Source organism: Musca domestica, unplaced genomic scaffold, assembly GCF_030504385.1.
Source record: "Musca domestica strain aabys unplaced genomic scaffold, Musca_domestica.polishedcontigs.V.1.1 21, whole genome shotgun sequence".
In the NCBI taxonomy this organism is placed as follows: Eukaryota; Metazoa; Arthropoda; class Insecta; order Diptera; family Muscidae; genus Musca; species Musca domestica.
In genome coordinates, this window is record NW_026712258.1 from 468662 (window position 1) to 496365 (window position 27704).

General features: G+C 38.3%; 1 protein-coding gene across 13 annotated transcripts; it reads right to left on the bottom strand.

Annotated features, from left to right (window-relative positions):
* Window positions 1–748: 748 nt before the first annotated feature.
* LOC109614484 (uncharacterized) lies at window positions 749–26840 on the bottom strand. 13 transcript variants are annotated; one of them, XR_009342192.1, is made up of 6 exons: window positions 24292–25345; window positions 22397–23174; window positions 22178–22321; window positions 21689–21986; window positions 7348–10145; window positions 749–4135 (listed from the first exon to the last, which is right to left on the bottom strand). XR_009342192.1 is itself a non-coding variant. In XM_059122788.1 (6 exons), the coding sequence occupies exon 6, from the start codon at window positions 21617–21619 to the stop codon at window positions 20552–20554; it is 1068 nt and encodes a 355-aa protein (XP_058978771.1). In that variant the 5' UTR covers window positions 21620–21986; window positions 22178–22321; window positions 22397–23174; window positions 24292–25083; window positions 25172–25286; window positions 25406–26840; the 3' UTR covers window positions 19021–20551. The 13 variants fall into 13 exon arrangements, 3 of the variants coding, with proteins under 3 accessions (XP_058978771.1, XP_058978770.1, XP_058978772.1); XR_009342194.1 differs by having other exon boundaries at window positions 749–1559; window positions 1757–10145; XR_009342193.1 differs by having other exon boundaries at window positions 749–1559; window positions 1715–10145.
* Window positions 26841–27704: the final 864 nt, after the last annotated feature.

Genomic DNA, 27704 nt, shown 5'->3' on the forward strand with positions numbered 1-27704 from the left:
AATTTTAAAATTTTTATAAGCGTAGAAAATTAAAAAATGATTCTGTTCCCTGATCAAAACAATACAATTCCTCCACAACAATTTGGGTTTAGAAAGGAACACAACACATCCCCACCACTATTTAAAATCTGGAAATCTACTGGAATGTTATTATTAGACATAAAATCAGAATCAAATCAAATATTATGTTTAAACTATACAAGATTAATTTCTCCATGGAAATCATAAAAATGGTACAAAGCATCTTATCTGATAGATCATTTTATGCCTCTATAAAGACATTTGCCTCTGTCAGATAATCGATCATTGCTGGTTGTCCTTAAGAATCCTGTCTCTCGTCTATCTTGTGTAACATCTACACATCAGACATCCCAATTACACCAGAATGCATCGCTTCAAATTTCACAGACGACAGTCTGGAACTTTATTCTGCAATATCATTGAAAGCCTAGAGAAAAAAAATATTTCTTCAAGTGGAAGATCCAACTAATACAGATAAAACTGAAGATGAATATTTTACGAGAAAGCGTCGCTCAAGTCTTGTTCCACAGAGGCCAATCCTGTTTAATAATCAGAACATAAATTGGAAAACCAACGTTAAGTACTTGGGTATCATACCTGACACTAGAATAAATTTCAGAACCACTTTCCGTACATTGTGGACAAAATTAATAAGCAAATCCGACTTATGTATCCATTTATAATAATAAACTAATATTCAAAGTGATACAAATGAAAAGAAAGTATATGCGCCTGGTGGACTTTTATATGTAAAAATGTTAATAAATACATACATAAATGAAAAAAATACAATACAATAACGGCTTGGAAATTTTGCGCCATGGTTTTTCCCCAACATGTCATTCTTTCTTGAGTTAGTTTTTGAGTCACAAATTGGCAGTAGCAGGGTTGCCATCATCAGCAGGGTTGCCGTCAGCTGACCCAGTGGGGGAGGATTCACCACATCTTGTGTCAACATCAAGTTAGTTTGGCTGTTGGTCTTCGATATATTCCGGTGCTGGTTCGTAATTTGGCTGATCGGGCCACTCCATCATTACCCACATACAGCTGGATTATTCTGCTTCTCTTCCATTAACTGCTTGGCAGATCCGGATCACACACAAAAACTAGGCAGCCAACTGTGACTGGTTGCGAAGGCAGGCACCACTTCGTGCGACGAGTCAGCTCTGGCAAGTACTCTCGCAACCATTGGTTCCAAAAACCATTCTTCATGTTTTGCAGAACACGCCACTGCTTCCTCCAACACAACAACCTCGGCACAAATGGTGCAGGCGTGTTAATGGACCGTCAAGCAGGAAATGATTCGGCGTCAACGGCTCGGATTCTTCTGGCGAAACTGGAAGATGGATCAACGGCCTGGAGTTGACCATATTTTCGGCCTCTATAAGGAAGGAACGAAACGTCTCTAATTTAGGCGCCTGCTCCTTCATCATGGCATACAATGCTTTCTTCACGGATTGGACCAGGCTCTCCCAGACACCACCTTCACTAGAATTGCTTGGTGTATTGAACATCCACTTTATCCTAAGAGCCGTCACCTTCGAATTAAAAGAATCATTATTGTCAATAAAATGGGTAATGGCGCCATTTGTGGCTGACGAGGTTTGGCCCGGAGTATTTTGCAATACACACAGCTCGCTTGAATTCTTTTAAGTAGTTGACGAAGTGCAGGAACCCAAAAAGTGTAACGTACCTCACACATGACTGTGTTGAAATTAATATGGCGGATACGTACGTGGTTCCATTCCACAATAAAATATGTAAACGGACAATTTTTCGGCAAAATTATGGGTCTTCTAGCCTCTATTGAAAAGAATGTGGCATTTCAATTCTTCCACAATATCCCGTCGTCGCCAAGAACAGGATTCAACGTCTTTAGCTCTTGTCAGACAATCTGTCGTTTATGGTAAGCGCCGACAAATCATCCACAAATGCTTCTTGTTGTACCTTTCGACAGAGGTACTTCTCGCTTTCATTTACCTCATCAACAGACAGATCACCAGTCATATTTTCTTGTCCTCTAGCTTTCCGTAGACAGTTCTTCAAATACCGAAGCAATCTATTATACTTGGAAAAACGTTTAATATTAGGTATCTGGAACGCAGCTCGGTTTCGCTTCGGTCAGTCGAACTACCTCTTATGGTCTCCACGGAACAATACTCCATACCTCTCTTTAAAAAATCAGGTCCATTCTTCCACCTTCCTTCAGGATTGTACGGCCTTGACAGCTTCATGCGGGTCCGATCATCCGCTGCATTGTCTGCACCGGGACACCATTTCCACTAATTAATTTTTACTATCATCCAGAATTTCTTCTACACTATTTGCCATAAACTGCTTGTATATTCGATGGTGAGATCTTATCCACCGTACTACGGTTGAGGAATCTGTCCAAAAATAAATAGCATTAATGTTTTTTAAATGATTTTTCACAATACATTCCTTTAACCGCATTCCCATAACAGCGGCTTGCAACTCCAATTTTGGTATTGTGTGATACCGCGTTGGGGCACAACTCGTCTTACCCATAACAAACACCACTTTTATGTCGTCACTTACTACACGCCAATATCCAACTTCAGCCATAGCATCTTCACTGGCATCCGTAAATATATGCAACTCACCACATTAGTATTAAAATTTGGGCTATAATATCATGGCACATTAAATTTCACAATGTTTGGCAGTTGTTCAAGCCACATTTTCCACCGACAATATATTTCTGCCGGCAACTTGTTATCCCACTTAATGCCACTCTTCCACACACACTGCAATATTATCTTTGTGGTCACCATAAAATCGCAAATGAAACCAAACGGGTCATAAATGGACATATTTGAACACAACATCTCACGTTTGGTTGGCACTTCTTCACATTTCAATATTTCTCCGTCCACTTTGTTTACCTTTAAGTCAAAACAGAAAACGTATGTTTTTGGCGCCCATCGAATTCCGAGTACTCGTTCCACTCCGCCATTAATAAAGGTATTGCCTTTTGTTTCATCATCCTCAGTGGGATTGCCATACTGCTTCAAAACATGCTGGGAATTGGATTTTATCCCGTGTAAATTGGCACTTCTTCACATTTCAATATTTCTCCGTCCACTTTGTTTACCTTTAAGTCAAAACAGAAAACGTATGTTTTTGGCGCCCATCGAATTCCGAGTACTCGTTCCACTCCGCCATTAATAAAGGTATTGCCTTTTGTTTCATCATCCTCAGTGGGATTGCCATACTGCTTCAAAACATGCTGGGAATTGGATTTTATCCCGTGTAAATTAACTCCGGCCAATTTATGAATTTAAACAACATTGTTTAAAGAATTTGTTGCTTCATCTTCTGCATCAAAACAATCAACATAATCATCGACGTAGTGTCGGTCAATGATCCCATGCACAGCTCTTGGTGATTCACCTATACAGGTTTTGGCATTTAAATTTTTCACAAATTGGGCTATTGTGGGGGAACAGGTGGCACCAAATATCAATCGCTCCATAAAGTAAATATCCACAGGCTTGTTCACGTTACCATCTCCCCACAAAAATCTTTGGCAATTTTGGTCGGTTTTTTGACAGCAATTTGGTGGAACATTTCCTGAATATCGGCGCAAACTACAATTGGATCTTCTCTAAATTCAAAACGAACAGCGATTAGTGGATTATTTATGTCCTAACCAGACAAAAGACATTCCATTAAATTTGGCAGCTGCATCAAATACTAGGCGTAATCCCATTTTGTTGGGATTTCTTACGCCAAAGTGTGGAATGTAAAATACATTATTGTTGACTTCATCAATCTCATTTGCCATAAGCTTCCGGCAATAACCTTTTTGTACGTAGTCTTCAATTTTGGATTTATACTCCTTTGCATATTCTTCGTTTTGTTGCATTTTTCGTTCAACGATGTATAATCGATTAAGCGCCATACTCTAAGAATCGGGTAGTGAGGGAACGTCTTTCTTCCACAACAAAGCACATTTATAACGACCATCAATTTGCTTCGTTTCACATTCCAATGTATCCAACGCTCGTCTATCCTCGTCTGACATCAACGGTTTTGTAGCGATTTTGACGCCCAATGTTTCGGTATCAAAATAATTTCGGATCTGGAACATCTGTGGAAATGTAAAACATGTTTAGAATAATTATTTTTTCAATTGGCCCAAAATCATTCAAAATGCGTGGGGCTCTCGGGGATCATTGCAACAGCCCCAAGTTGATAGTTATTCCCCGAAATTTTTATACAAGCCCACAATTGTAATATCATCTACGTCATCGACAAATACCACTAATATTCCAGAACACAGTGGCAAGTGTTCCTGATGAAATGGTTTTAAAGAAAGAACATAGCACCAATATCGCCACCAGTAAAGGCCTTTAAGAATGTCCAGCAATCAAGTTAGTAGCCACTTGGTGGATACCAAACCTCTCATGATAGCAGAGCCGATGCAAATTCCCCAAACCATACAAAGAGTTTTCACAGATCACAGAAGTCTGGTGGAGCTGCGGCTAGTGGAAGTTTGGATAAGACCAACCGAGTCATAGCTCTCGTGAAAAGTTGGAGCAGCAAAGTAAAATGGCTATACAACAGAGTCAGGCCGTAAAGGGGTTGTATGGACCCATACAATGCTGCAAGCCTTCGTGACATCGACTTTGATACCATCAAAGATTTGCTAAATGAAGGAACCTTTGATTACAGTGATTCTGGAATACAGCTCCAAGCCATGGACAATTCTCATGTTTCATTGGTTTCCCTAACATTGCGGTCGGATGGCTTCGACAAATTTAAATTTTAATTTTTTACTGGTAATACACTCAAAAGTTGCTCTTAAATTTTGAAATATTAGAAAAATATACTTTCAATGAAGTCGACATAAACAAACTTTGTTTTTGTGTTGCATTCATTTAGGGCGAATTCAGCATTACAAGAACTTGTTTTGACATTTAAAGGTGCCGTCAGCTGGGGTGATGCGACTACCTATTAGATCTACCTTGGATATAGGGTTGTCGTTTTTTTTCGATAGCGACAAATGATTGCTATTATAATTGTCGATACAAAAGTCGACGTTAAGTCGATTTTTAAGAAAATCGTAAAAAATTGTGACGACATTGTATTTTTTGTAACTTTTTTGTATTTGATATTTGATCATGAAAATAACAACAGCAAAACAATTTGATATGTTGGTTTTCGAATTGGAAAAAAACATGTTTGGCAAAAGGGTTTACTAAAGGTAATTTTCCAGCTAATTTTAAATCCATTGCTACAAAATTAAATGTAAACGGGTCACCGATTAGAGACTGGCAAAAAGTATGTTAAAATTAAAATTATTTTTGTATATTTTTATTAGTTAGTTTATTAGCGCTGGAGGTGGTCCTTGGCGAATGTAATGCAGTTTCAAAAGTTACTGAATACAAAAGGTCGTACACTTGGAGTACAAAATATATGAAAACATAAATGTAACAGACGTTATAAATCATGAAAATGAGCCAGGGGACAATGCTGATGGCAAAATAAATGCTGATAGCAAAATAAATAGCAAAATAAAATTACTCAATATTACAACTGCCAGATGCTTGGTCACGGCTCAAATTGTTGCAGCGTTAAAACTTTTTGTGCTAATTGCGGTGGAAATCACAATTCTGCCGAATGTAAATGTAACAGTAAAATGTGCTAACTGTAACGGAAGCCATAAATCAACTTCACCACAATGTCCTGTGGGAAAATCATTTCTCGAGATTAGCCAAAAATATCAACCAAAGAGTAGAGCGCTGTTTGCAATACAATAGCTCCTGCAGGTGTAAAACTAAACCCGACCAATTCGAAGTTATCACTTCTCCTGCTTTCCAATGTCTATATTGAATAATTTCAAATTAAAAATAGTGTCTTGGAATGCAAGAGGCTTTCGAAACAAATTAAATGAACTATTTTTTTTTCTGGGCCAAAGTATTGATATTTGCCTCCTGAATGAAACCTGGCTAAGTACAGAATGTTCTATTAAAAACAGGACATACTTTTGCTACCGAAATGATCGACATGATCAAAGAGGGGTGGAGTTGCCATTTTGGCTAAAAAGGGAATAGTTCATCAATTATTACCCAAAATTAATACGTCATTTATCGAAAATATTGGTGTCTCATATTCTACGGAAAACGGCTTCTTAAATAAATACTCATGCTACTTTAATGGTGGAACCAGAGGTCTATCAACAAGTAGACAATTATATGCTTCAGATTAGGATGTCTGAAGCATATAATCGTAACTACCTCAAATGGAAACTTCATTATTGGAGGCGATTTTAATTCGAGGCATACTTATTGGGGTTGTTCCAAAATAATTCTTGGGAAAATATTTTATATGAAAAATACCAACAGAACAATTTTCAAATTCTGTTTTCTCAAAATTGTTCATATATTCCAGCCGAAAACCTTCGAACTTGGACCTATTTATCACCAATTGTATGAACATAAGGCATGTTAAAACAATAAATGTTCTCGGATCCGATCACACGCCACTTATAAGCGTAGAAAATTTTAAAATTTTTATAAGCGTAGAAAATTAAAAAATGATTCTGTTCCCTGATCAAAACAATACAATTCCTCCACAACAATTTGGGTTTAGAAAGGAACACAACACATCCCCACCACTATTTAAAATCTGGAAATCTACTGGAATGTTATTATTAGACATAAAATCAGAATCAAATCAAATATTATATTTAAACTATACAAGATTAATTTCTCCATGGAAATCATAAAAATGGTACAAAGCATCTTATCTGATAGATCATTTTATGCCTCTATAGCGACATTTGCCTCTGTCAGAAAATCGATCATTGCTGGTTGTCCTTAAGAATCCTGTCTCTCGTCTATCTTGTGTAACATCTACACATCAGACATCCCAATTACACCAGAATGCGTCGCTTCAAATTTCACAGACGACAGTCTGGAACTTTATTCTGCAATATCATTGAAAGCCTAGAGAAAAAAAATATTTCTTCAAGTGGAAGATCCAACTAATACAGATAAAACTGAAGATGAATATTTTACGAGAAAGCGTCGCTCAAGTCTTGTTCCACAGAGGCCAATCCTGTTTAATAATCAGAACATAAATTGGAAAACCAACGTTAAGTACTTGGGTATCATACTTGACACTAGAATAAATTTCAAGAACCACTTTCCGTACATTGTGGACAAAATTAATAAGCAAATCCGACTTATGTATCCATTTATAATAAGAAACTAATATTCAAAGTGATACAAATGAAAAGAAAGTATATGCGCCTGATGGATCTTTTACATGTAAAAATGTTAACAAGTATACACATACATGAAAAAAATACAATACAATAACGGCTTGGAAATTTTGCACCATGGTCTTTCCTCAACATGTCATTCGTTCTTGATTTAGTTTTTGAGTCACAAATTGGCAGTAGCAGGGTTGCCATCATCAGCAGGGTTGCCGTCAGCAACTTCCCCACCCACGTGAACTGACCCAGTGGGGGAGGATTCACCACATCTTGTGTCAACATCAAGTTAGTTTGGCTATTGGTCTTCTATATATTCCGGTGCTCGTTCGTAATTTAGCTGATCGGGCCACTCCATCATTACCCACATACAGCTGGATTATTCTGCTTCTCTTCCATTAACTGCTTGATAGATCTGGATCACACACAAAAACTAGGCAGCCAACTGTGACTGGTTGCGAAGGCAGGCACCACTTCGTGCGACGAGTTAGCTCTGGCAAGTAGTCTCGCTACTATTGGTTCCAAAAACCATTCTTCATGTTTTGCAGAACACGCTACTGCTTCCTCAAACACATCAACCTCGGCTCAAATGGTGCAGGCGTGTTAATGGAATTGGAGCATCCAAGCAGGAAATGATTCGGCGTCAACGGCTCGGAATCTTTTCTTTTTATGGTAAGCGCCGACAAATCATCCACAAATGTTTCTTGTTGTACCTTTCGACAGATGTACTTCCCGCTTTCATTTACCTCATCAACAGACAGATCACCAATCATCTTTTCTTGTCCTCTAGCTTTCCGTAGACAGTTCTTCACATACCGAAGCAATCTATTATACTTTGAAAAACGTTTAATCTTAGGTATAATAGAAGGTACTTGCCTTGCCACCATCACTTTGTATCTGGAATGCAGCTCGGTTTCGCTTCGGTTAATCGAACTACCTCTTAAGGTCTACACGGGTCAATACACCATACCTCTCTTTAAAAAATCAGGTCCATTCTTTCACCTTCCTTCAGGATTATACGGCCTTGACAGCTTCATGCCGGTCCGATCATCTGCTGCATTGTCTGCACCGGGACACCATTTCCACTAATTAATTTCACTGCGATACAGAATTTCTGCTACACTATTTGCCACAAACTCCTTGTACATTCGATGGTCAGATCTTATCCACCGTTCTACGGTTGAGGAATCTGTCCAAAAATAAATAGCATTATTGTTTTTTAAATGATTTTTCACAATAGATTCCTTTAACCGCATTCCCATAACAGCGGCTTGGGGCACAACTCGTCTTACCCATAACAAACACCACTTTTATGTCGTCACTTACTACACGCCAATATCCAACTTCAGCCATAGCATCTTCACTGGCATCCGTAAATATATGCAACTCACCACATTAGTATTAAAATTTGGGCTATAATATCATGGCACATTAAATTTCACAATGTTTGGCAGTTGTTCAAGCCACATTTTCCACCGACAATATATTTCTGCCGGCAACTTGTTATCCCACTTAATGCCACTCTTCCACACACACTGCAATATTATCTTTGTGGTCACCATAAAATCGCAAATGAAACCAAACGGGTCATAAATGGACATATTTGAACACAACATCTCACGTTTGGTTGGCACTTCTTCACATTTCAATATTTCTCCGTCCACTTTGTTTACCTTTAAGTCAAAACAGAAAACGTATGTTTTTGGCGCCCATCGAATTCCGAGTACTCGTTCCACTCCGCCATTAATAAAGGTATTGCCTTTTGTTTCATCATCCTCAGTGGGATTGCCATACTGCTTCAAAACATGCTGGGAATTGGATTTTATCCCGTGTAAATTGGCACTTCTTCACATTTCAATATTTCTCCGTCCACTTTGTTTACCTTTAAGTCAAAACAGAAAACGTATGTTTTTGGCGCCCATCGAATTCCGAGTACTCGTTCCACTCCGCCATTAATAAAGGTATTGCCTTTTGTTTCATCATCCTCAGTGGGATTGCCATACTGCTTCAAAACATGCTGGGAATTGGATTTTATCCCGTGTAAATTAACTCCGGCTAATTTATGAATTTAAACAACATTGTTTAAAGAATTTGTTGCTTCATCTTCTGCATCAAAACAATCAACATAATCATCGACGTAGTGTCGGTCAATGATCCCATGCACAGCTCTTGGTGATTCACCTATACAGGTTTTGGCATTTAAATTTTTCACAAATTGGGCTATTGTGGGGGAACAGGTGGCACCAAATATCAATCGCTCCATAAAGTAAATATCCACAGGCTTGTTCACGTTACCATCTCCCCACAAAAATCTTTGGCAATTTTGGTCGGTTTTTTGACAGCAATTTGGTGGAACATTTCCTGAATATCGGCGCAAACTACAATTGGATCTTCTCTAAATTCAAAACGAACAGCGATTAGTGGATTATTTATGTCCTAACCAGACAAAAGACATTCCATTAAATTTGGCAGCTGCATCAAATACTAGGCGTAATCCCATTTTGTTGGGATTTCTTACGCCAAAGTGTGGAATGTAAAATACATGATTGTTGACTTCATCAATCTCATTTGCCATAAGCTTCCGGCAATAACCTTTTTGTACGTAGTCTTCAATTTTGGATTTATACTCCTTTGCATATTCATCGTTTTGTTGCATTTTTCGTTCAACGATGTATAATCGATTAAGCGCCATACTCTAAGAATCGGGTAGTGAGGGAACGTCTTTCTTCCACAACAAAGCACATTTATAACGACCATCAATTTGCTTCGTTTCACATTCCAATGTATCCAACGCTCGTCTATCCTCGTCTGACATCAACGGTTTTGTAGCGATTTTGACGCCCAATGTTTCGGTATCAAAATAATTTCGGATCTGGAACATCTGTGGAAATGTAAAACATGTTTAGAATAATTATTTTTTCAATTGGCCCAAAATCATTCAAAATGCGTGGGGCTCTCGGGGATCATTGCAACAGCCCCAAGTTGATAGTTATTCCCCGAAATTTTTATACAAGCCCACAATTGTAATATCATCTACGTCATCGACAAATACCACTAATATTCCAGAACACAGTGGCAAGTGTTCCTGATGAAATGGTTTTAAAGAAAGAACATAGCACCAATATCGCCACCAGTAAAGGCCTTTAAGAATGTCCAGCAATCAAGTTAGTAGCCACTTGGTGGATACCAAACCTCTCATGATAGCAGAGCCGATGCAAATTCCCCAAACCATACAAAGAGTTTTCACAGATCACAGAAGTCTGGTGGAGCTGCGGCTAGTGGAAGTTTGGATAAGACCAACCGAGTCATAGCTCTCGTGAAAAGTTGGAGCAGCAAAGTAAAATGGCTATACAACAGAGTAAGGCCGTAAAGGGGTTGTATGGACCCATACAATGCGTCAAGCCTTCGTGACATCGACTTTGATACCATCAAAGATTTGCTAAATGAAGGAACCTTTGATTACAGTGATTCTGGAATACAGCTCCAAGCCATGGACAATTCTCATGTTTCATTGGTTTCCCTAACATTGCGGTCGGATGGCTTCGACAAATTTAAATTTTAATTTTTTACTGGTAATACACTCAAAAGTTGCTCTTAAATTTTGAAATATTAGAAAAATATACTTTCAATGAAGTCGACATAAACAAACTTTGTTTTTGTGTTGCATTCATTTAGGGCGAATTCAGCATTACAAGAACTTGTTTTGACATTTAAAGGTGCCGCCAGCTGGGGTGATGCGACTACCTATTAGATCTACCTTGGATATAGGGTTGTCGTTTTTTTTCGATAGCGACAAATGATTGCTATTATAATTGTCGATACAAAAGTCGACGTTAAGTCGATTTTTAAGAAAATCGTAAAAAATTGTGACGACATTGTATTTTTTGTAACTTTTTTGTATTTGATATTTGATCATGAAAATAACAACAGCAAAACAATTTGATATGTTGGTTTTCGAATTGGAAAAAAACATGTTTGGCAAAAGGGTTTACTAAAGGTAATTTTCCAGCTAATTTTAAATCCATTGCTACAAAATTAAATGTAAACGGGTCACCGATTAGAGACTGGCAAAAAGTATGTTAAAATTAAAATTATTTTTGTATATTTTTATTAGTTAGTTTATTAGCGCTGGAGGTGGTCCTTGGCGAATGTAATGCAGTTTCAAAAGTTACTGAATACAAAAGGTCGTACACTTGGAGTACAAAATATATGAAAACATAAATGTAACAGACGTTATAAATCATGAAAATGAGCCAGGGGACAATGCTGATGGCAAAATAAATGCTGATAGCAAAATAAATAGCAAAATAAAATTACTCAATATTACAACTGCCAGATGCTTGGTCACGGCTCAAATTGTTGCAGCGTTAAAACTTTTTGTGCTAATTGCGGTGGAAATCACAATTCTGCCGAATGTAAATGTAACAGTAAAATGTGCTAACTGTAACGGAAGCCATAAATCAACTTCACCACAATGTCCTGTGGGAAAATCATTTCTCGAGATTAGCCAAAAATATCAACCAAAGAGTAGAGCGCTGTTTGCAATACAATAGCTCCTGCAGGTGTAAAACTAAACCCGACCAATTCGAAGTTATCACTTCTCCTGCTTTCCAATGTCTATATTGAATAATTTCAAATTAAAAATAGTGTCTTGGAATGCAAGAGGCTTTCGAAACAAATTAAATGAACTATTTTTTTTTCTGGGCCAAAATATTGATATTTGCCTCCTGAATGAAACCTGGCTAAGTACAGAATGTTCTATTAAAAACAGGACATACTTTTGCTACCGAAATGATCGACATGATCAAAGAGGGGTGGAGTTGCCATTTTGGCTAAAAAGGGAATAGTTCATCAATTATTACCCAAAATTAATACGTCATTTATCGAAAATATTGGTGTCTCATATTCTACGGAAAACGGCTTCTTAAATAAATACTCATGCTACTTTAATGGTGGAACCAGAGGTCTATCAACAAGTAGACAATTATATGCTTCAGATTAGGATGTCTGAAGCATATAATCGTAACTACCTCAAATGGAAACTTCATTATTGGAGGCGATTTTAATTCGAGGCATACTTATTGGGGTTGTTCCAAAATAATTCTTGGGAAAATATTTTATATGAAAAATACCAACAGAACAATTTTCAAATTCTGTTTTCTCAAAATTGTTCATATATTCCAGCCGAAAACCTTCGAACTTGGACCTATTTATCACCAATTGTATGAACATAAGGCATGTTAAAACAATAAATGTTCTCGGATCCGATCACACGCCACTTATAAGCGTAGAAAATTTTAAAATTTTTATAAGCGTAGAAAATTAAAAAATGATTCTGTTCCCTGATCAAAACAATACAATTCCTCCACAACAATTTGGGTTTAGAAAGGAACACAACACATCCCCACCACTATTTAAAATCTGGAAATCTACTGGAATGTTATTATTAGACATAAAATCAGAATCAAATCAAATATTATATTTAAACTATACAAGATTAATTTCTCCATGGAAATCATAAAAATGGTACAAAGCATCTTATCTGATAGATCATTTTATGCCTCTATAGCGACATTTGCCTCTGTCAGAAAATCGATCATTGCTGGTTGTCCTTAAGAATCCTGTCTCTCGTCTATCTTGTGTAACATCTACACATCAGACATCCCAATTACACCAGAATGCGTCGCTTCAAATTTCACAGACGACAGTCTGGAACTTTATTCTGCAATATCATTGAAAGCCTAGAGAAAAAAAATATTTCTTCAAGTGGAAGATCCAACTAATACAGATAAAACTGAAGATGAATATTTTACGAGAAAGCGTCGCTCAAGTCTTGTTCCACAGAGGCCAATCCTGTTTAATAATCAGAACATAAATTGGAAAACCAACGTTAAGTACTTGGGTATCATACTTGACACTAGAATAAATTTCAAGAACCACTTTCCGTACATTGTGGACAAAATTAATAAGCAAATCCGACTTATGTATCCATTTATAATAAGAAACTAATATTCAAAGTGATACAAATGAAAAGAAAGTATATGCGCCTGGTGGACTTTTATATGTAAAAATGTTAATAAATACATACATAAATGAAAAAATACAATACAATAACGGCTTGGAAATTTTGCGCCATGGTTTTTCCCCAACATGTCATTCGTTCTTGAGTTAGTTTTTGAGTCACAAATTGGCAGTAGCAGGGTTGCCATCATCAGCAGGGTTGCCGTCAGCTGACCCAGTGGGGGAGGATTCACCACATCTTGTGTCAACATCAAGTTAGTTTGGCTGTTGGTCTTCGATATATTCCGGTGCTGGTTCGTAATTTGGCTGATCGGGCCACTCCATCATTACCCACATACAGCTGGATTATTCTGCTTCTCTTCCATTAACTGCTTGGCAGATCCGGATCACACACAAAAACTAGGCAGCCAACTGTGACTGGTTGCGAAGGCAGGCACCACTTCGTGCGACGAGTCAGCTCTGGCAAGTACTCTCGCAACTATTGGTTCCAAAAACCATTCTTCATGTTTTGCAGAACACGCCACTGCTTCCTCCAACACAACAACCTCGGCACAAATGGTGCAGGCGTGTTAATGGAATTGGACCGTCAAGCAGGAAATGATTCGGCGTCAACGGCTCGGATTCTTCTGGCGAAACTGGAAGATGGATCAACGGCCTGGAGTTGACCATATTTTCGGCCTCTATAAGGAAGGAACGAAACGTCTCTAATTTAGGCGCCTGCTCCTTCATCATGGCATACAATGCTTTCTTCACGGATTGGACCAGGCTCTCCCAGACACCACCTTCACTAGAATTGCTTGGTGTATTGAACATCCACTTTATCCTAAGAGCCGTCACCTTCGAATTAAAAGAATCATTATTGTCAATAAAATGGGTAATGGCGCCATTTGTGGCTGACGAGGTTTGGCCCGGAGTATTTTGCAATACACACAGCTCGCTTGAATTCTTTTAAGTAGTTGACGAAGTGCAGGAACCCAAAAAGTGTAACGTACCTCACACATGACTGTGTTGAAATTAATATGGCGGATACGTACGTGGTTCCATTCCACAATAAAATATGTAAACGGACAATTTTTCGGCAAAATTATGGGTCTTCTAGCCTCTATTGAAAAGAATGTGGCATTTCAATTCTTCCACACACGCGCAATATCCCGTCGTCGCCAAGAACAGGATTCAACGTCTTTAGCTCTTGTCAGACAATCTGTCGTTTATGGTAAGCGCCGACAAATCATCCACAAATGCTTCTTGTTGTACCTTTCGACAGAGGTACTTCTCGCTTTCATTTACCTCATCAACAGACAGATCACCAGTCATATTTCTTGTCCTCTAGCTTTCCGTAGACAGTTCTTCAAATACCGAAGCAATCTATTATACTTGGAAAAACGTTTAATATTAGGTATCTGGAACGCAGCTCGGTTTCGCTTCGGTCAGTCGAACTACCTCTTATGGTCTCCACGGAACAATACTCCATACCTCTCTTTAAAAAATCAGGTCCATTCTTCCACCTTCCTTCAGGATTGTACGACCTTGACAGCTTCATGCGGGTCCCATCATCCGCTGCATTGTCTGCACCGGGACACCATTTCCACTAATTAATTTTTACTATCATCCAGAATTTCTTCTACACTATTTGCCATAAACTGCTTGTATATTCGATGGTGAGATCTTATCCACCGTACTACGGTTGAGGAATCTGTCCAAAAATAAATAGCATTAATGTTTTTTAAATGATTTTTCACAATACATTCCTTTAACCGCATTCCCATAACAGCGGCTTGCAACTCCAATTTTGGTATTGTGTGATACCGCGTTGGGGCACAACTCGTCTTACCCATAACAAACACCACTTTTATGTCGTCACTTACTACACGCCAATATCCAACTTCAGCCATAGCATCTTCACTGGCATCCGTAAATATATGCAACTCACCACATTATTAGTAAAATTTGGGCTATAATATCTTGGCACATTAAATTTCACAATGTTTGGCAGTTGTTCAAGCCACACTTTCCACCGACAATATATTTCTGCCGGCAACTCGTTATCCCACCTAATGCCACTCTTCCACGCACACTGCATTATTATCTTTGTGGTCACCATAAAATCGCAAATGAAACCAAACGGGTCGTAAATGGACATATTTAAACACAACATCTCACGTTTGGTTGGCACTTTTTCACATTTCAATATTTGTCCGTCCACTTTGTTTACCTTTAAGTCAAAACAGAAAACGTCTGTTTTTGGCGCCCATCGAATTCCGAGTACTCGTTCCACTCCGTCATTAATAAAGGTATTGCCACTTGTTTCATCATCCTCGGTTGGATTGCCATACTGCTTCAAAACATGCTTGGAATTGGATTTTATCCCGTGCAAATTGACTCCAGCCAATTTATGAATTTAAACAACATTGTTTAAAGTATTTGTTGCTTCATCTTCTGCATCGAAACAATCAACATAATCATCGACGTAGTGTCCGTCAATGATCCCATGCACAGCTCTTGGAGATTTACCTATACAGGTTTTGGCATTTAAAATTTTCACATATTGGGCTATTGCGGGGGAACAGATGGCACCAAATATCAATCGCTCCATAATGTAAATATCCACAGGTTTGTTCACGTTACCATCTCTCCACAAAAATCTTTGACAATTTTGGTCGGTTTTTTTGACAGCAATTTGGTGGAATATTTCCTGAATGTCGGCGCAAACTGCAATTGGATCTTCTCTAAATTCAAAAAGAATAGTGATTAGTGGATTATTTATGTCCTGACCAGACAAAAGACATTTGTTTAAAGACATTCCATTAACTTTGGCAGCTGCATCAAATGCTAGGCGTAATCCCATTTTGTTGGGATTTCCAACGCTCGTCTATCCTCGTCTGACGTCAACGGTTTTGTAGCGATTTTGACGACCAATGTTTCGGTATCAAAATAATTTCGGATCTGGAACCTCTGTGGAAATTTAAAACATGTTTAGAATAATTATTTTTTCAACTGGAATTGGTCCATTAATTAAAGCTCCCAATCTGGTTAAAGTGACAATTGGCCCAAAATCATTCAAAAGGCGTTGGGCTTCTAATGGCACTCTCAAAAAGCATGTTGTAGACTCAATATCATCGTTGGGCGAACATCGGAGTAATCCCCAATTGAGATTTGGTCGGTTTTCTGGTATTGCTGAGATTTAACAATATGTGCCATATGACAACTCTGCACATGCAATGACCGATCAGCTGTTGTGTAAATATTGGAAATTTTTCATTGTGACGGCCGGTACCACTAATCGTGACGCAAATTCGTTTTGTTTTTTGTGAAGTGCGGTGATTTTTGAGCCACTGGAGCTCCAAATATTCGTCTTCCCCGTGCAAATCCAGATCGCGTGCGACGTCGGTATGCAACATGGACACATTTGCTCCATCGTCGACAAACGCGTATACAGTGATGTTTTTGTGTTTGCCATATAATGTGAAATTTGGAACAAAACGTTTTCGTTGTCACGTGTTGCATGGCAATTTCTCCTTTCGGGTTCGGTTTGTGATGTTCCAAGTGTATTTTGGATTTGTTGTGGCAAATTATTTGGTGTGGTGTGGCGATCTGTCAGCATCGCGGCTGACGTCGGTGTAGGTTTGTGCAATAGTGTCATGTGATTTTGGGCAATCATTTATGCCACAACGACGTCTCATTATGCAGTTTTTCACTTGGTGGTATCTTTTCAATTAGCAGAAACATGTTTTGAGCTGCTTTATTTTGTTCCATCTATCATCAACGGCCATCTGTAAGAAAGACTGACAATTTTTATCCACCATTTTTTATTTTATTCACCCAGACAAACCAAACATTGGTGACTTTGTGCAACTCCAACGCAAGCAAATTTGCGACTTGATGAGGGAGCAGGAGGCTGGCGGCGATTGGAGGTTATGGGCTGAGTGTTATGAACCATGTTAGCTAAACGACGAAGAGTCAACCATTTGGCAAAATCAACAATAGTAGCAGGTTGCTCTAGACTTATGCACTTTTCTGCCCACTGCATTTGTCTATTTGTCGATAATTTGGATACCAATTCATTGAGGAGCAACGGGGTCGAAAGATGTTGGTCACCTTTGGCATTCTGCAAAAATGTCGCCATATTGGTAATTTTGTTGGCATAATTAACCAGTGCGTGCAAATTGTCATTGTGAATCGGAGGGATGGATCTGACCTTTTCCATATGGCTCCTTATCAACTGCTCTGGTTCTCCGAAAGTCTCCTGGAGTCAATTTAAAATGGCGTCGACATTGGCAGAATTACCAAGCAGAGACTCTACGGCTTCTTTGGCAGAACCTTTCAGTGCATCCCTCAATCTCATTATGTTGTGCAGGTTGGAGTAACCAAACTCCATAGTAGTGGTTTCAAAAGACTCATGAAACGTGAGCCATTCTTCTGGCAATCCCATAAAGGTAGGCAATGGGTATATCTTTTTGTGTGGAATGGACGTTGAGTTGTTGGCTGTGGAATTGTGGACGGACATTTCTGAGGTTATGGGCATTTGGTGAGTTGGTGTGTGGGATGGCGTATTCTCAGGTTGTGACGGTAGCTGTTGTTGGCTTAATTGTGGCGGTTGTTGTTGTGACGGTGTTGACTGATTATGAAAGGCTAATTGTGAGAGTATTTGAGTGTCTTATTGTGATTGCATTTGAGTGGCGGTTTCTAATAATTGTGACTACATTTGCATGGCTAGTTGTGATTGCATTTGCTTTGAACTATCAAGAAATTGTGATTACATTGCCTGCATTTGTTTTTGCACCGCTGTCATTTGCATCTTCATTTGATTTTTTAAATCGCAGATTTCGTTTGTGGACTTGGAGTTTGTGGCAGGTGAATTTGTGGTAGTTTTTTGTAGCAGTAGTTGAGCAGGCTGTGTTATTTGTGGAAGTCATACTGACCGAAGCTGTATTTTCAGGTTCGTTTTGTTGGCTGCGAGACGGCGTATTAGATTTCGGCGAATTAGCGACGGACATTTCGTAAGTATCCTGATCAAAACGAGCTGGTGGAATTCCTTGGGTGCTTCGGTTGCTTGTTCTTCTTGACTCCTGGTGATCTGACATGAAAGAAAATACTGGCAATATCACAAGGTAAGGAATATGATTTTAAAAAGTGACGATATCTTAGTGCGAACATGGATTTAATACAATTGTTTGCAATAAAATGGCACGAATGTCTGTCCGTCCAATTAATATTTTTTAAGAGAAAAACACACACATATACTCATAAATATTCGCAGATATGGCTTTGAGGTTCCATGGACTTTTAAAACATTGAATAAATTTGTTGCTTTTCCAGATTTGTATCACCAATTGAGAATAAACGTTGGCTTCCTTTTTCCTTTTAGATTGACAACACAAGGCATTTGGCTTTTTAAATTAAATTTCTGCTGGCTTTATTTATACTGGTTATCGTAAAGGCGTAAGGATTACAAGTTGGTGGTTTATTCACTAACAATGAAATAAAGTCACAATTAATAAAATGAACATTAAAAGTTAAATAAAATGGCAAAATATTAAAATTTTAAATAAAGGCACAAGCAAGTTAAGTTACATGCTTTTTACTTGATGATACAAATGAAAAGGAAAGTGTCGGCTATTGACACCAAAGGCTCGCTTCTTTTGCTTTAGGCTGACAACCCGAACAAACCATCTAACACCAAACGGCAGTAATACAAAACAAAGGCGACGACCAAAATCAGACAAATCCAATGTTGCTTAAGTTTGATATTAAAATGTGATGCGTTTATTCGCAATAGAAAAATTAATAAGATTATAGAATTAAATTGTTAAAAACGTTCTTACATGTTTAAGTTGTCCAGCAAAAAAAAAAAAAGACAGAATCAACGCCTGAAAGGTCCATTCTAAGTGACCATCACCGACATTCCCGCCCCCGTGAACTGACCCAGAAGGGGAGGCTTCACCAGCATTTTCATCAGCATCCAAAACAGCAAGTTTGGAAATAGGCCTTCTATAAAACCCAGAACTAGTACTGACTTTGGCGGATTTGGTGCAACACCATCTTTGCATCGTTCGACGAGTTAAATCTGGCAAATATTCCCGGACCCATCGGTGCCACATACCATTTTTCAAATTTTTTACAATTCGCCATTGCTTACGAAGCGACATCAAACGGGGTTCAACGGTGCTGGTGTTTGAGTAGAATTGGCACAGCCAAGTAAAAAGTGGTTTGGCGTCAATGGATCAGGATCCTCAGGGCTCACAGCCAAATGAGTCAACGGCCTGGAATTAATCATGTTCTCGGACTCAATTAGAAACGAGGGTCTCGAATTTGGGTGAATGTTCTCGTAACATCACATTCATAGACTTCTTGACCGATTGGACAAGCCTTTCCCATGCACCACCTTCACTTAGATTTGACGGAGTATTAAACTTTCATTGGATGCCCAACGCTGAAAGGGACGAAGTCATAACATTATTGTCAATAAAACCTTTCTCACCATTTAACTCCTTCTCGATCCCATCGAAATTAGTGCCGTTGTCGCTTCGGATTACCAAAGGAACACCTCCACGATTGATAAAATTCCTTATGCATAATAAACTGCTATCACTAGAGAGATCGGCAGCTATCTCCAAGTGGACAGCTCGAACCGTCAAGCAGGTGAATAGACGGACATATGGCGTTACACGGTCTATTGGCAAAAGACCCATCTGAGGCTGACATGGCTTCGCTCTTCGAATTCGGCAAACCTGACATCTTGATTGTGTGCTGTTGAGTAAACGACGAAGAGATGGCACCCAAAATCTCAAATGTACTTCAGCGATGACTGTTGACTTATTTATATGCCAAAATTTGACATGATACGATTCGACAAGTAGACGTGTAAAAAGGTGCTGATTCGGAAGAATGATCGGATTCTTGGAATGGTTCGGAAGACATGGACAATTCGACCAGATACCCTCAGTAATTTATCTGAACCGATAACAGGATTCAACATCTTCAATTTGCTGTCCATACTCACATGACCATGTAGACCAATATCGACAATTTCATCAGCATATACTTCTTTTTGTACATTTCGGCACAAATATTGTTCTGCCCATACTTCTTCTTCTGCCGAAAGTTCACCCTTTAATAATTCAACCTTTTTGCATTTGCGACAAAAATGTTCTATGTACCGATGCACCCATGCCATGGTGCGTCTGTACCGACGATATTTGGAAAATCGAGTTATATCTGGAACCACCCAATCACATTGACGAGACACGAGAACGACATGTTTTGATCTCAGCTCAGAGTCACTGGCATCCAAAACATTTTCAATATTATTTCCTGAAGGCCATTGAAATTCAGGAAGACATAGAGGCCGTTTTTCCATCGTCCGTGCACCTTATATCTTATGGGAAACTTAGCTCTTGTTGTCTCATCGGCCGGATTGAGAATACCTGGACACCATTTCCAATTGTGCATTTCACTGCTATCAAGGTTTTCTGCCACCCTGTTGGCCACATATTGCTTATATTTACGGTGATCCGATTGAATCCAACGAATCACTGTATGAGAATCTGTCCAAAAATAGATGTTATTAATACTTTTCACATGATTAGATACGAATAAATCTTTCATGCGGACAGCCATAACGGCTGTTTGCAATTCTAATTTGGGTATGGTATGGTATCTTGTGGGAGCACAAGCAGATTTTCCCATTACAAAAGAAACATTAATTCCCGCTTCACTTACCATCTCTGCGGCTTCTTCTTTGTTTTGAAAACAGTCGACATAGTCGTCTACATAATGGCGATTAACAATTGCTTCAACTGCACGAAGTGACTCTTTCACAAACATATTGGCATTCATATTTTTTACATATTGGGCTATAGTAGGCGAACAAGTTGCACCAAATATCAGTCTTTGCATAACAAAAGTCTCCACTCTTTTATTTTTATCTCCGTTTCTCCAAAGGAATCGTTGGCAATCTTGATCATCTTTGGCGATTTTGACTTGATGGAACATCTTTTTTATGTCTCCACAGGCGGCTATCGGAGCTTCACGAAAAATAGTTGAAATTAAGGAATTGTTCATGTTTGGTTCACTTAAAAGGCACTTATTCAACGACACGTTCTTCACTTCGGCTGCAGCATCAAACACAATCCTAATTCCTATTTTATTCACATTCTTAACACCGAAATGAGGCAGATAAAAAACTCGTTGTGGATTTAAAAGTAATTCGTTCACTTCAACCTTTCTGCAATAGTTTTTTGATATGTAGTCATTAATTTTCTTACAATATGCACTACCATAGTCACTATCCCGAGCCATTTTATCTTCCACACTGTATAAACGTTTCAATGCCATTTCATATGAATTTGGGAATGGAGGTACGTTTTGCTTCCACAAAAGACGACATTCATACCGTTCACTAACCTTTCTTGTGTAGTTTTTAGCAATTCCATAGCTCTTTCATCGTCGGATGTCAATAGTTTTGTTGTGGTTACATTTACACCAAGCGTTTCCATATCAAAATAGTTTTGCATCATCCAGTTCATTTGCTGCATGCAATTTCCTGTACTGTCTCCTGAAGGGGCACGCATTTTTATATGAAGAGCGCAATTTCTGGTTACAACTTTTTCTTCGGGTGTTGGGCCATAAACAATTACGCCCAATCTTGTTGTGGTTAAAATCGGTCCAGCGGCAGTCAACGAGCGGGGCACCTCCAGTGGAACTGTTAAAAAACAATGGTGTAAACTAATGATTAATTTTGGTTTCACATTCGTGTAATTAGCAAATTTTATTTTCGACACATCAACATTATTTGCTACCCATTTTTCCAAATTACATGATTGAATGGGTAATGACAATTTTGAAGTGGTATATACATTTTCATTACATATCATTTGTTTTCTCTTCCCATACCACTTATTATTACATCCACTACTTCAAAATCCTCCGCCACTGAATGCTCATTTAACCACTGTAGGGATAATTGTGTCTTGTTTCCATTTAGTTCCAGATCTTTGGCAATTGCGCTGTCTAGAATGGTTACATTTGCACCGTCATCTATAAAGGCATATGTAGAAATGGTGATATCTTTGCTGTACAATTTTACGGGCAATATTTGAAAAAGTATACTACCAGCGATACTTGCGACATGGCAATTTCTTTGTTCAGGTTGCTGTTGAACTGATCCACTTGCGTCTTCATTTTCATCATTTGAACCAACTTCATAGTGCAGTAACACATTGTGGAACTTTTGACATTTATTTTTACTGCAACGCACCTTATTTCGACATTGATTCAATTGATGGCCTTTTTTAAGGCAACAGAAACACAATTTTAATTCTTTTACTTTCTACTTTTCATCAATATACATTGTTAAGAATTGTTTACATTTTGCAATTGACGTACAGACCCCGTAGCACATAACACAATTGTTTACTGCGGTACATGCAATATTGCGGCTTGGCTGTGTGGCTTGATGACGATTAGTGGACACGTATGATGCGTATGGGAGGGTATCGTGGACGATGTTAGCAACTCGTCGTAATGTTTGCAACCAAGCACTGAAATCTAAAATAGAAGGCGATTCATTTAAATAAAGACATTTTTCACCCACTCCATTTGTCTGTTTATTGGTAATTTCGCTACTAGTTCACTCAGCAAAGATGGGTTATGTAAATGACGTTCTCCTCCCGCGTTTTTTAAAAATGTTGCCATATTTGATGCTTTAATGGCGAAATTAATTAAGGCATTCAAATCATATTGGCATTCAAATCATAATGGTTCAACGATTCTCGGGCTTTGCCTTTTAACGCGTCTCTTAACCTCATAACATTGTGCAAGTTGCAGTACCTAAACTCATTTGTGGTGCTGTCAAAAGACTCGTAAAATGTTGGCCATTCTTCTGGCAACCCTGAAAATATTGGAAGAGTATAACAGCCTGTTCCACGATCTCGAAAGAAAATTTGTGCGAACGAAGGCTACTCACTCACTTTCGTATAAGAATGCGTTCCACTAACTTTCATTCTTTCTTTCGCATAGCCTTACGTGATTCAGTGTTGCTAAATATTTTTTTGGAAAAATTAATCTCGAAATAAAGCAAAAAAAGCGTCAAATGTCTAATTTAAACGCGAAAAAGCAGCAGTGGCTCTGTCTCAACTGACATTTCAGTTGTAAACAAACAAATTGTAAATAAACAAACAAAATAAAATTTCTAGTGATTGTGTTCAAACTATTTGTGCTCTTAGAAAATAAAAAAAAGAATATTTCCGTAGCCCTATTTTTTATGGAGGAGGTTCGAAATGTGCCACGGAGGAATTTAAGAGATGCTTCGAATTTATTTGAAGTACCTAACAACCAGTAAGTATGATTGTATTTTTACATTTTTGAAATAATAAAAAATGATTTTTTCTAGGTTTGTGGCCAACTTTCGTGTGTCGAAGGAAGTTTTCGGGCTCTTTTGGATATGATGGAAGAGAAGTGGGTGCACGGTTGCAGAACTACCCAAATCCGCCCCGATTTAAAACTTCTTCTGCTGCTTCCAAAAATTGGCATTCCTCTGGCGAACACAGGATTCTCCTCCATTTACTCAACTAGTGCCCGCAGCTGTGTAGTTGATTTTTTCGTGCTGGAATTGAGAAAATAAAAAATATATATATTTGTTGTTCACATATTAAATTGCATTTATTATTTTTACTTACATTTTTGTTTCCATTTTCAATCAAGCAATGTTTATGTTAAAACAATTTTCCTTAATTGTTATTATACGATAGCAAACACACAAGTGACTGATTTTGACATTTGTGTTCGCATGCGTACGAAAGAAAAAAGATAGTGGAACGCAAAATTACACTGAAATGCTTACGTTTTCGTTCGCTTTGATTTTCGTGCAAATTTTCGTTCTGATAGATTTTAGTGGAACGGAAATCAGCTGTTTGTCGTGTAAAAGTTGTGCGAACGTGTTCTTTCGATATCGTGGAACTGGCTGTAAGTTTTCTTTTGAGGCAAATCGACGTTATTATTAAGCGAACTATTTGGTTGTCCTGGCATGTATTGTATTGAATAATTGACGGTGGCATATTGGGCAACGTCGGTGGTATTTGCGGTGCTGGCGGCCTAATGGCTTGTTGTGACATTATTGGAGGCTCCAATGGCGTTCCAAATGCTTGTTGTTGTGGTGTTTGTGGCTGAGGGCTTTGGACGGACGAGTTTGGCTGCTGCGATGACAAAGTTTTTACCATTTCTTTTTTCATTTCCAGCAGCTGACTTTGAATAAATGCTTGCATTTGTTTCTGCATTTGCTGCAGTTCTTTTCAAAACTCGGCTGCTTCGTCTGCAGCTGACGTCGTTGGCTTGGCAACAGGCTGCTGACTTGTTGGGATATTTACGTTCGGTAATGAGCGGGCACCATTTGAAGAAGGGTATGTTGGTGTGTAGGGCGGCGAATGTTGGAGACTCACTTCTGTTCGATATGCGTCGAAATGGGCGGGTGGTTTTCCTTGTGTCGATCGCTTAATTCTCTGTTGCCTTTCTTGTGACATCAAATGGGCATAGGCATGTAAAAATATAACACAAAACGGCTTCACAGCAAATTTCACAAAATGTATCTGCAGCTCTTTTGTCTTGCGTAACATATGAGAAATGATGAATAACAATGTTTGATGCAAATGGCTCATCAAACATCGAATAAAAATAATGTCGGCTACTGATACTAAAGGCTCGCTTCTTTTGCTTTAGGCTGACAACCCGAACAAATCATCTAACACCAAACGGCAGTAATACAAAACAAAGGCGACGACCAAAATGAGACAAATCCAATGTTGCTTAAGTTTGATATTAAAATGTGTTGCGTTTATTCGCAATAGAAAAATTAATTAGGTTATAGAATTAAATTGTTAAAAACGTTCTTACATGTTTAAGTTGTCCAGCAAAAAAAACAGAATCAACGCCTGAAGGGTCTTTTATAGACTTAAAGAATGTTGCAAACAATTACATTTACATTTTCTTAGACAATACAAAAAACAAACTGCAATAAATTATTGATCAATGGACTTTTCGAAATTCAGGATGCGTTGGTGTTCATCACCGACAGAAAGTATATGTGCCTGATGGGCCTTATATGTAAAAATGTTAACAAATACATACATAAATAAAATAATATACAATAACGGCTTAGGAAATTTTGCGTCATGGGTTTTCCTCAACATGACATTCGTTCTTGAGTTAGTTTTTGAGTCACAAATTGGCAGTAGCAGGGTTGCCGTCAGCAACACAAAGGAATTTGCCAACGTTTAATGTTCTAGGGAGTACCCGATTGGTCATCATCAGCAGAATGTCATGTAAAAAACTTCAAATATGCCAAAATAATACTTAAAATGGTATCTCTGGGATTGATTTAGTATAGCTCAAAGTTATTAGGCTGACAGAAATTTTCAAAGGAAAATGCCAAACATCCCAGTATCAGCATATTAATGATTTAGTATCAGCATAATTTTTATCGCCTTAGCAAATTAAAAAAAAAAAATTAAAAGGGTTCTTTTTTGCGTATTTATTCTGCATCTCTATGTTAAAAATCTTCTTCTTCATGTTAATATTAATATTAAAACTCTTGTTGTTGCAGTAATAATAAAAAAGAACTTGTACTTATATAAATATTTTATGAATATGAATAATATCCAAATGATTCTTAGTTGGAAGTCACTGTGATGCATCTTATACTTTTTTACTTTTAATTTACAATTGTTTATGTTTATAATTGTACACGCTACGTTTAAAATTGCAAAGCACACACATTCGAGTAGTTTTTGCTTTTTATTTAAGGTTAGGTTAGGTTATGTTGAAACGAGGGGCGAAGCAATTCGCCGCATGCCCAGTTGGGCATACACTTAAGCCAGTATAGGCCTGTTGTGCGCTCTAGATTAAGGGTTTTTTGAAGAAGACGGTCAGTTTACAGTCTGTTATATTTGAAATTTAGTTGCCCTTCTGAAATTTCTTAACTGTCTTATAACATTTACCAATTTCTGAATAAGGTCTGGTATGGAGTTGTTCCCTATAAATTGGGATCTAATATTTGCAAACGCTGGGCATTGGCAGAGAGAATGTTTCAATGTTTCGTCATCTTCCCCATATGCCCTGCATATGCTGTTGTACATTAGAGCTGGTAAGCCCAGGTGCCCCGTAAGGATGCCTGTTATCTCACTGATCTCTTTTTTACCTAGTAATAAAAGGTTCTTCGTTTTTATCTCATCTGGATCGACCCATAAGATTTTTGTGGTTTTTCCTACGCCTTCATTGTTTTATAGGGATATGTGGTCGTTTTTTGTCCATGTCTTTAACACTAGACGTGGCGCATTTAGCGGCTCTGGATTGTCTACGTTTATTGTTGTCACCATGCCTTTTTTGGTGAGAGAGTTTGCTATCTCGTTAACTCCCGTATGATCTGGTACCCATACAATGCGTACTACGCCGTGTTGACAGTAGTTGTTGATTGAATTTATACAAACCAAAACAGTTTTTGAAGTTACTGTTTTGGATGTTATAACCCTTGCAGCCGTCTTGCTGTCCGTTACGACCTTTACGGTAGCCGGTCACGTGTTGGCCAGTTCAGACACTTTGCAATCGCTCGGACCTCCACTTGCAGGATCGTATTGTGATCGAGCAAGCGGAAAGAGTTTCCAGTCGGTATTTGTGGTAGGAATCCGTCGATCCATTAGTCTTTGGTAGGGATTAATGTTTCACATGAAGCAGCTACAAAAGTTTCAGGTGTCCGGTCCCATACAAAATTTTCTATAGATTCTCCCGTTGTTACCTGTAAAATTGTTTGATGGTATGTATCGAGGCCTTTGTTTATCAACTCGTCCGTAGCCCTGAGCTTAAGGCCGCGTCATACCCTATCTGAATTTCTATTGGGTGCATAAATAGAATTGTCTCTAATGCCCTAGTTGGTGATGTCCGGGCCACAGAGTCCCCTGTGAGTACTTTACCCCATATAACGAAACCCTCCGACCCTCCGGTATTTTGATGATTTTAGCCATATTTTTCAGCTCAATTGTCTGAAAATCCACACAAGGAGTTCCCTGTGGGAACTTTATTCATTGGAAGAGATTTTTCTATATAGGTTCACGATATCGTATAGCCCCCATATAACGGTACCCCAATATTCGGTATTTTGATGATTTAGCCACATTTTTCAACGGAATTATCTGCAATTCTACACAAGGAGTTCTTTGTGAGCACTTTACCCTCTGAAAGGGAATTATCTGTAAAGATCCACAATATCGTATATCCCCTAAATACCCCCGATATTCGGGATTTTTATGATTTTAGCCACACTCTTCAATGGAATTGTATGAAATTCCACACAAGGAGTTCCCTATGATCAGTTGGGATCATATTAAAGTTTTTACTGGTGCAGTTATATTTTTAATTTATTACATTTCCCTCA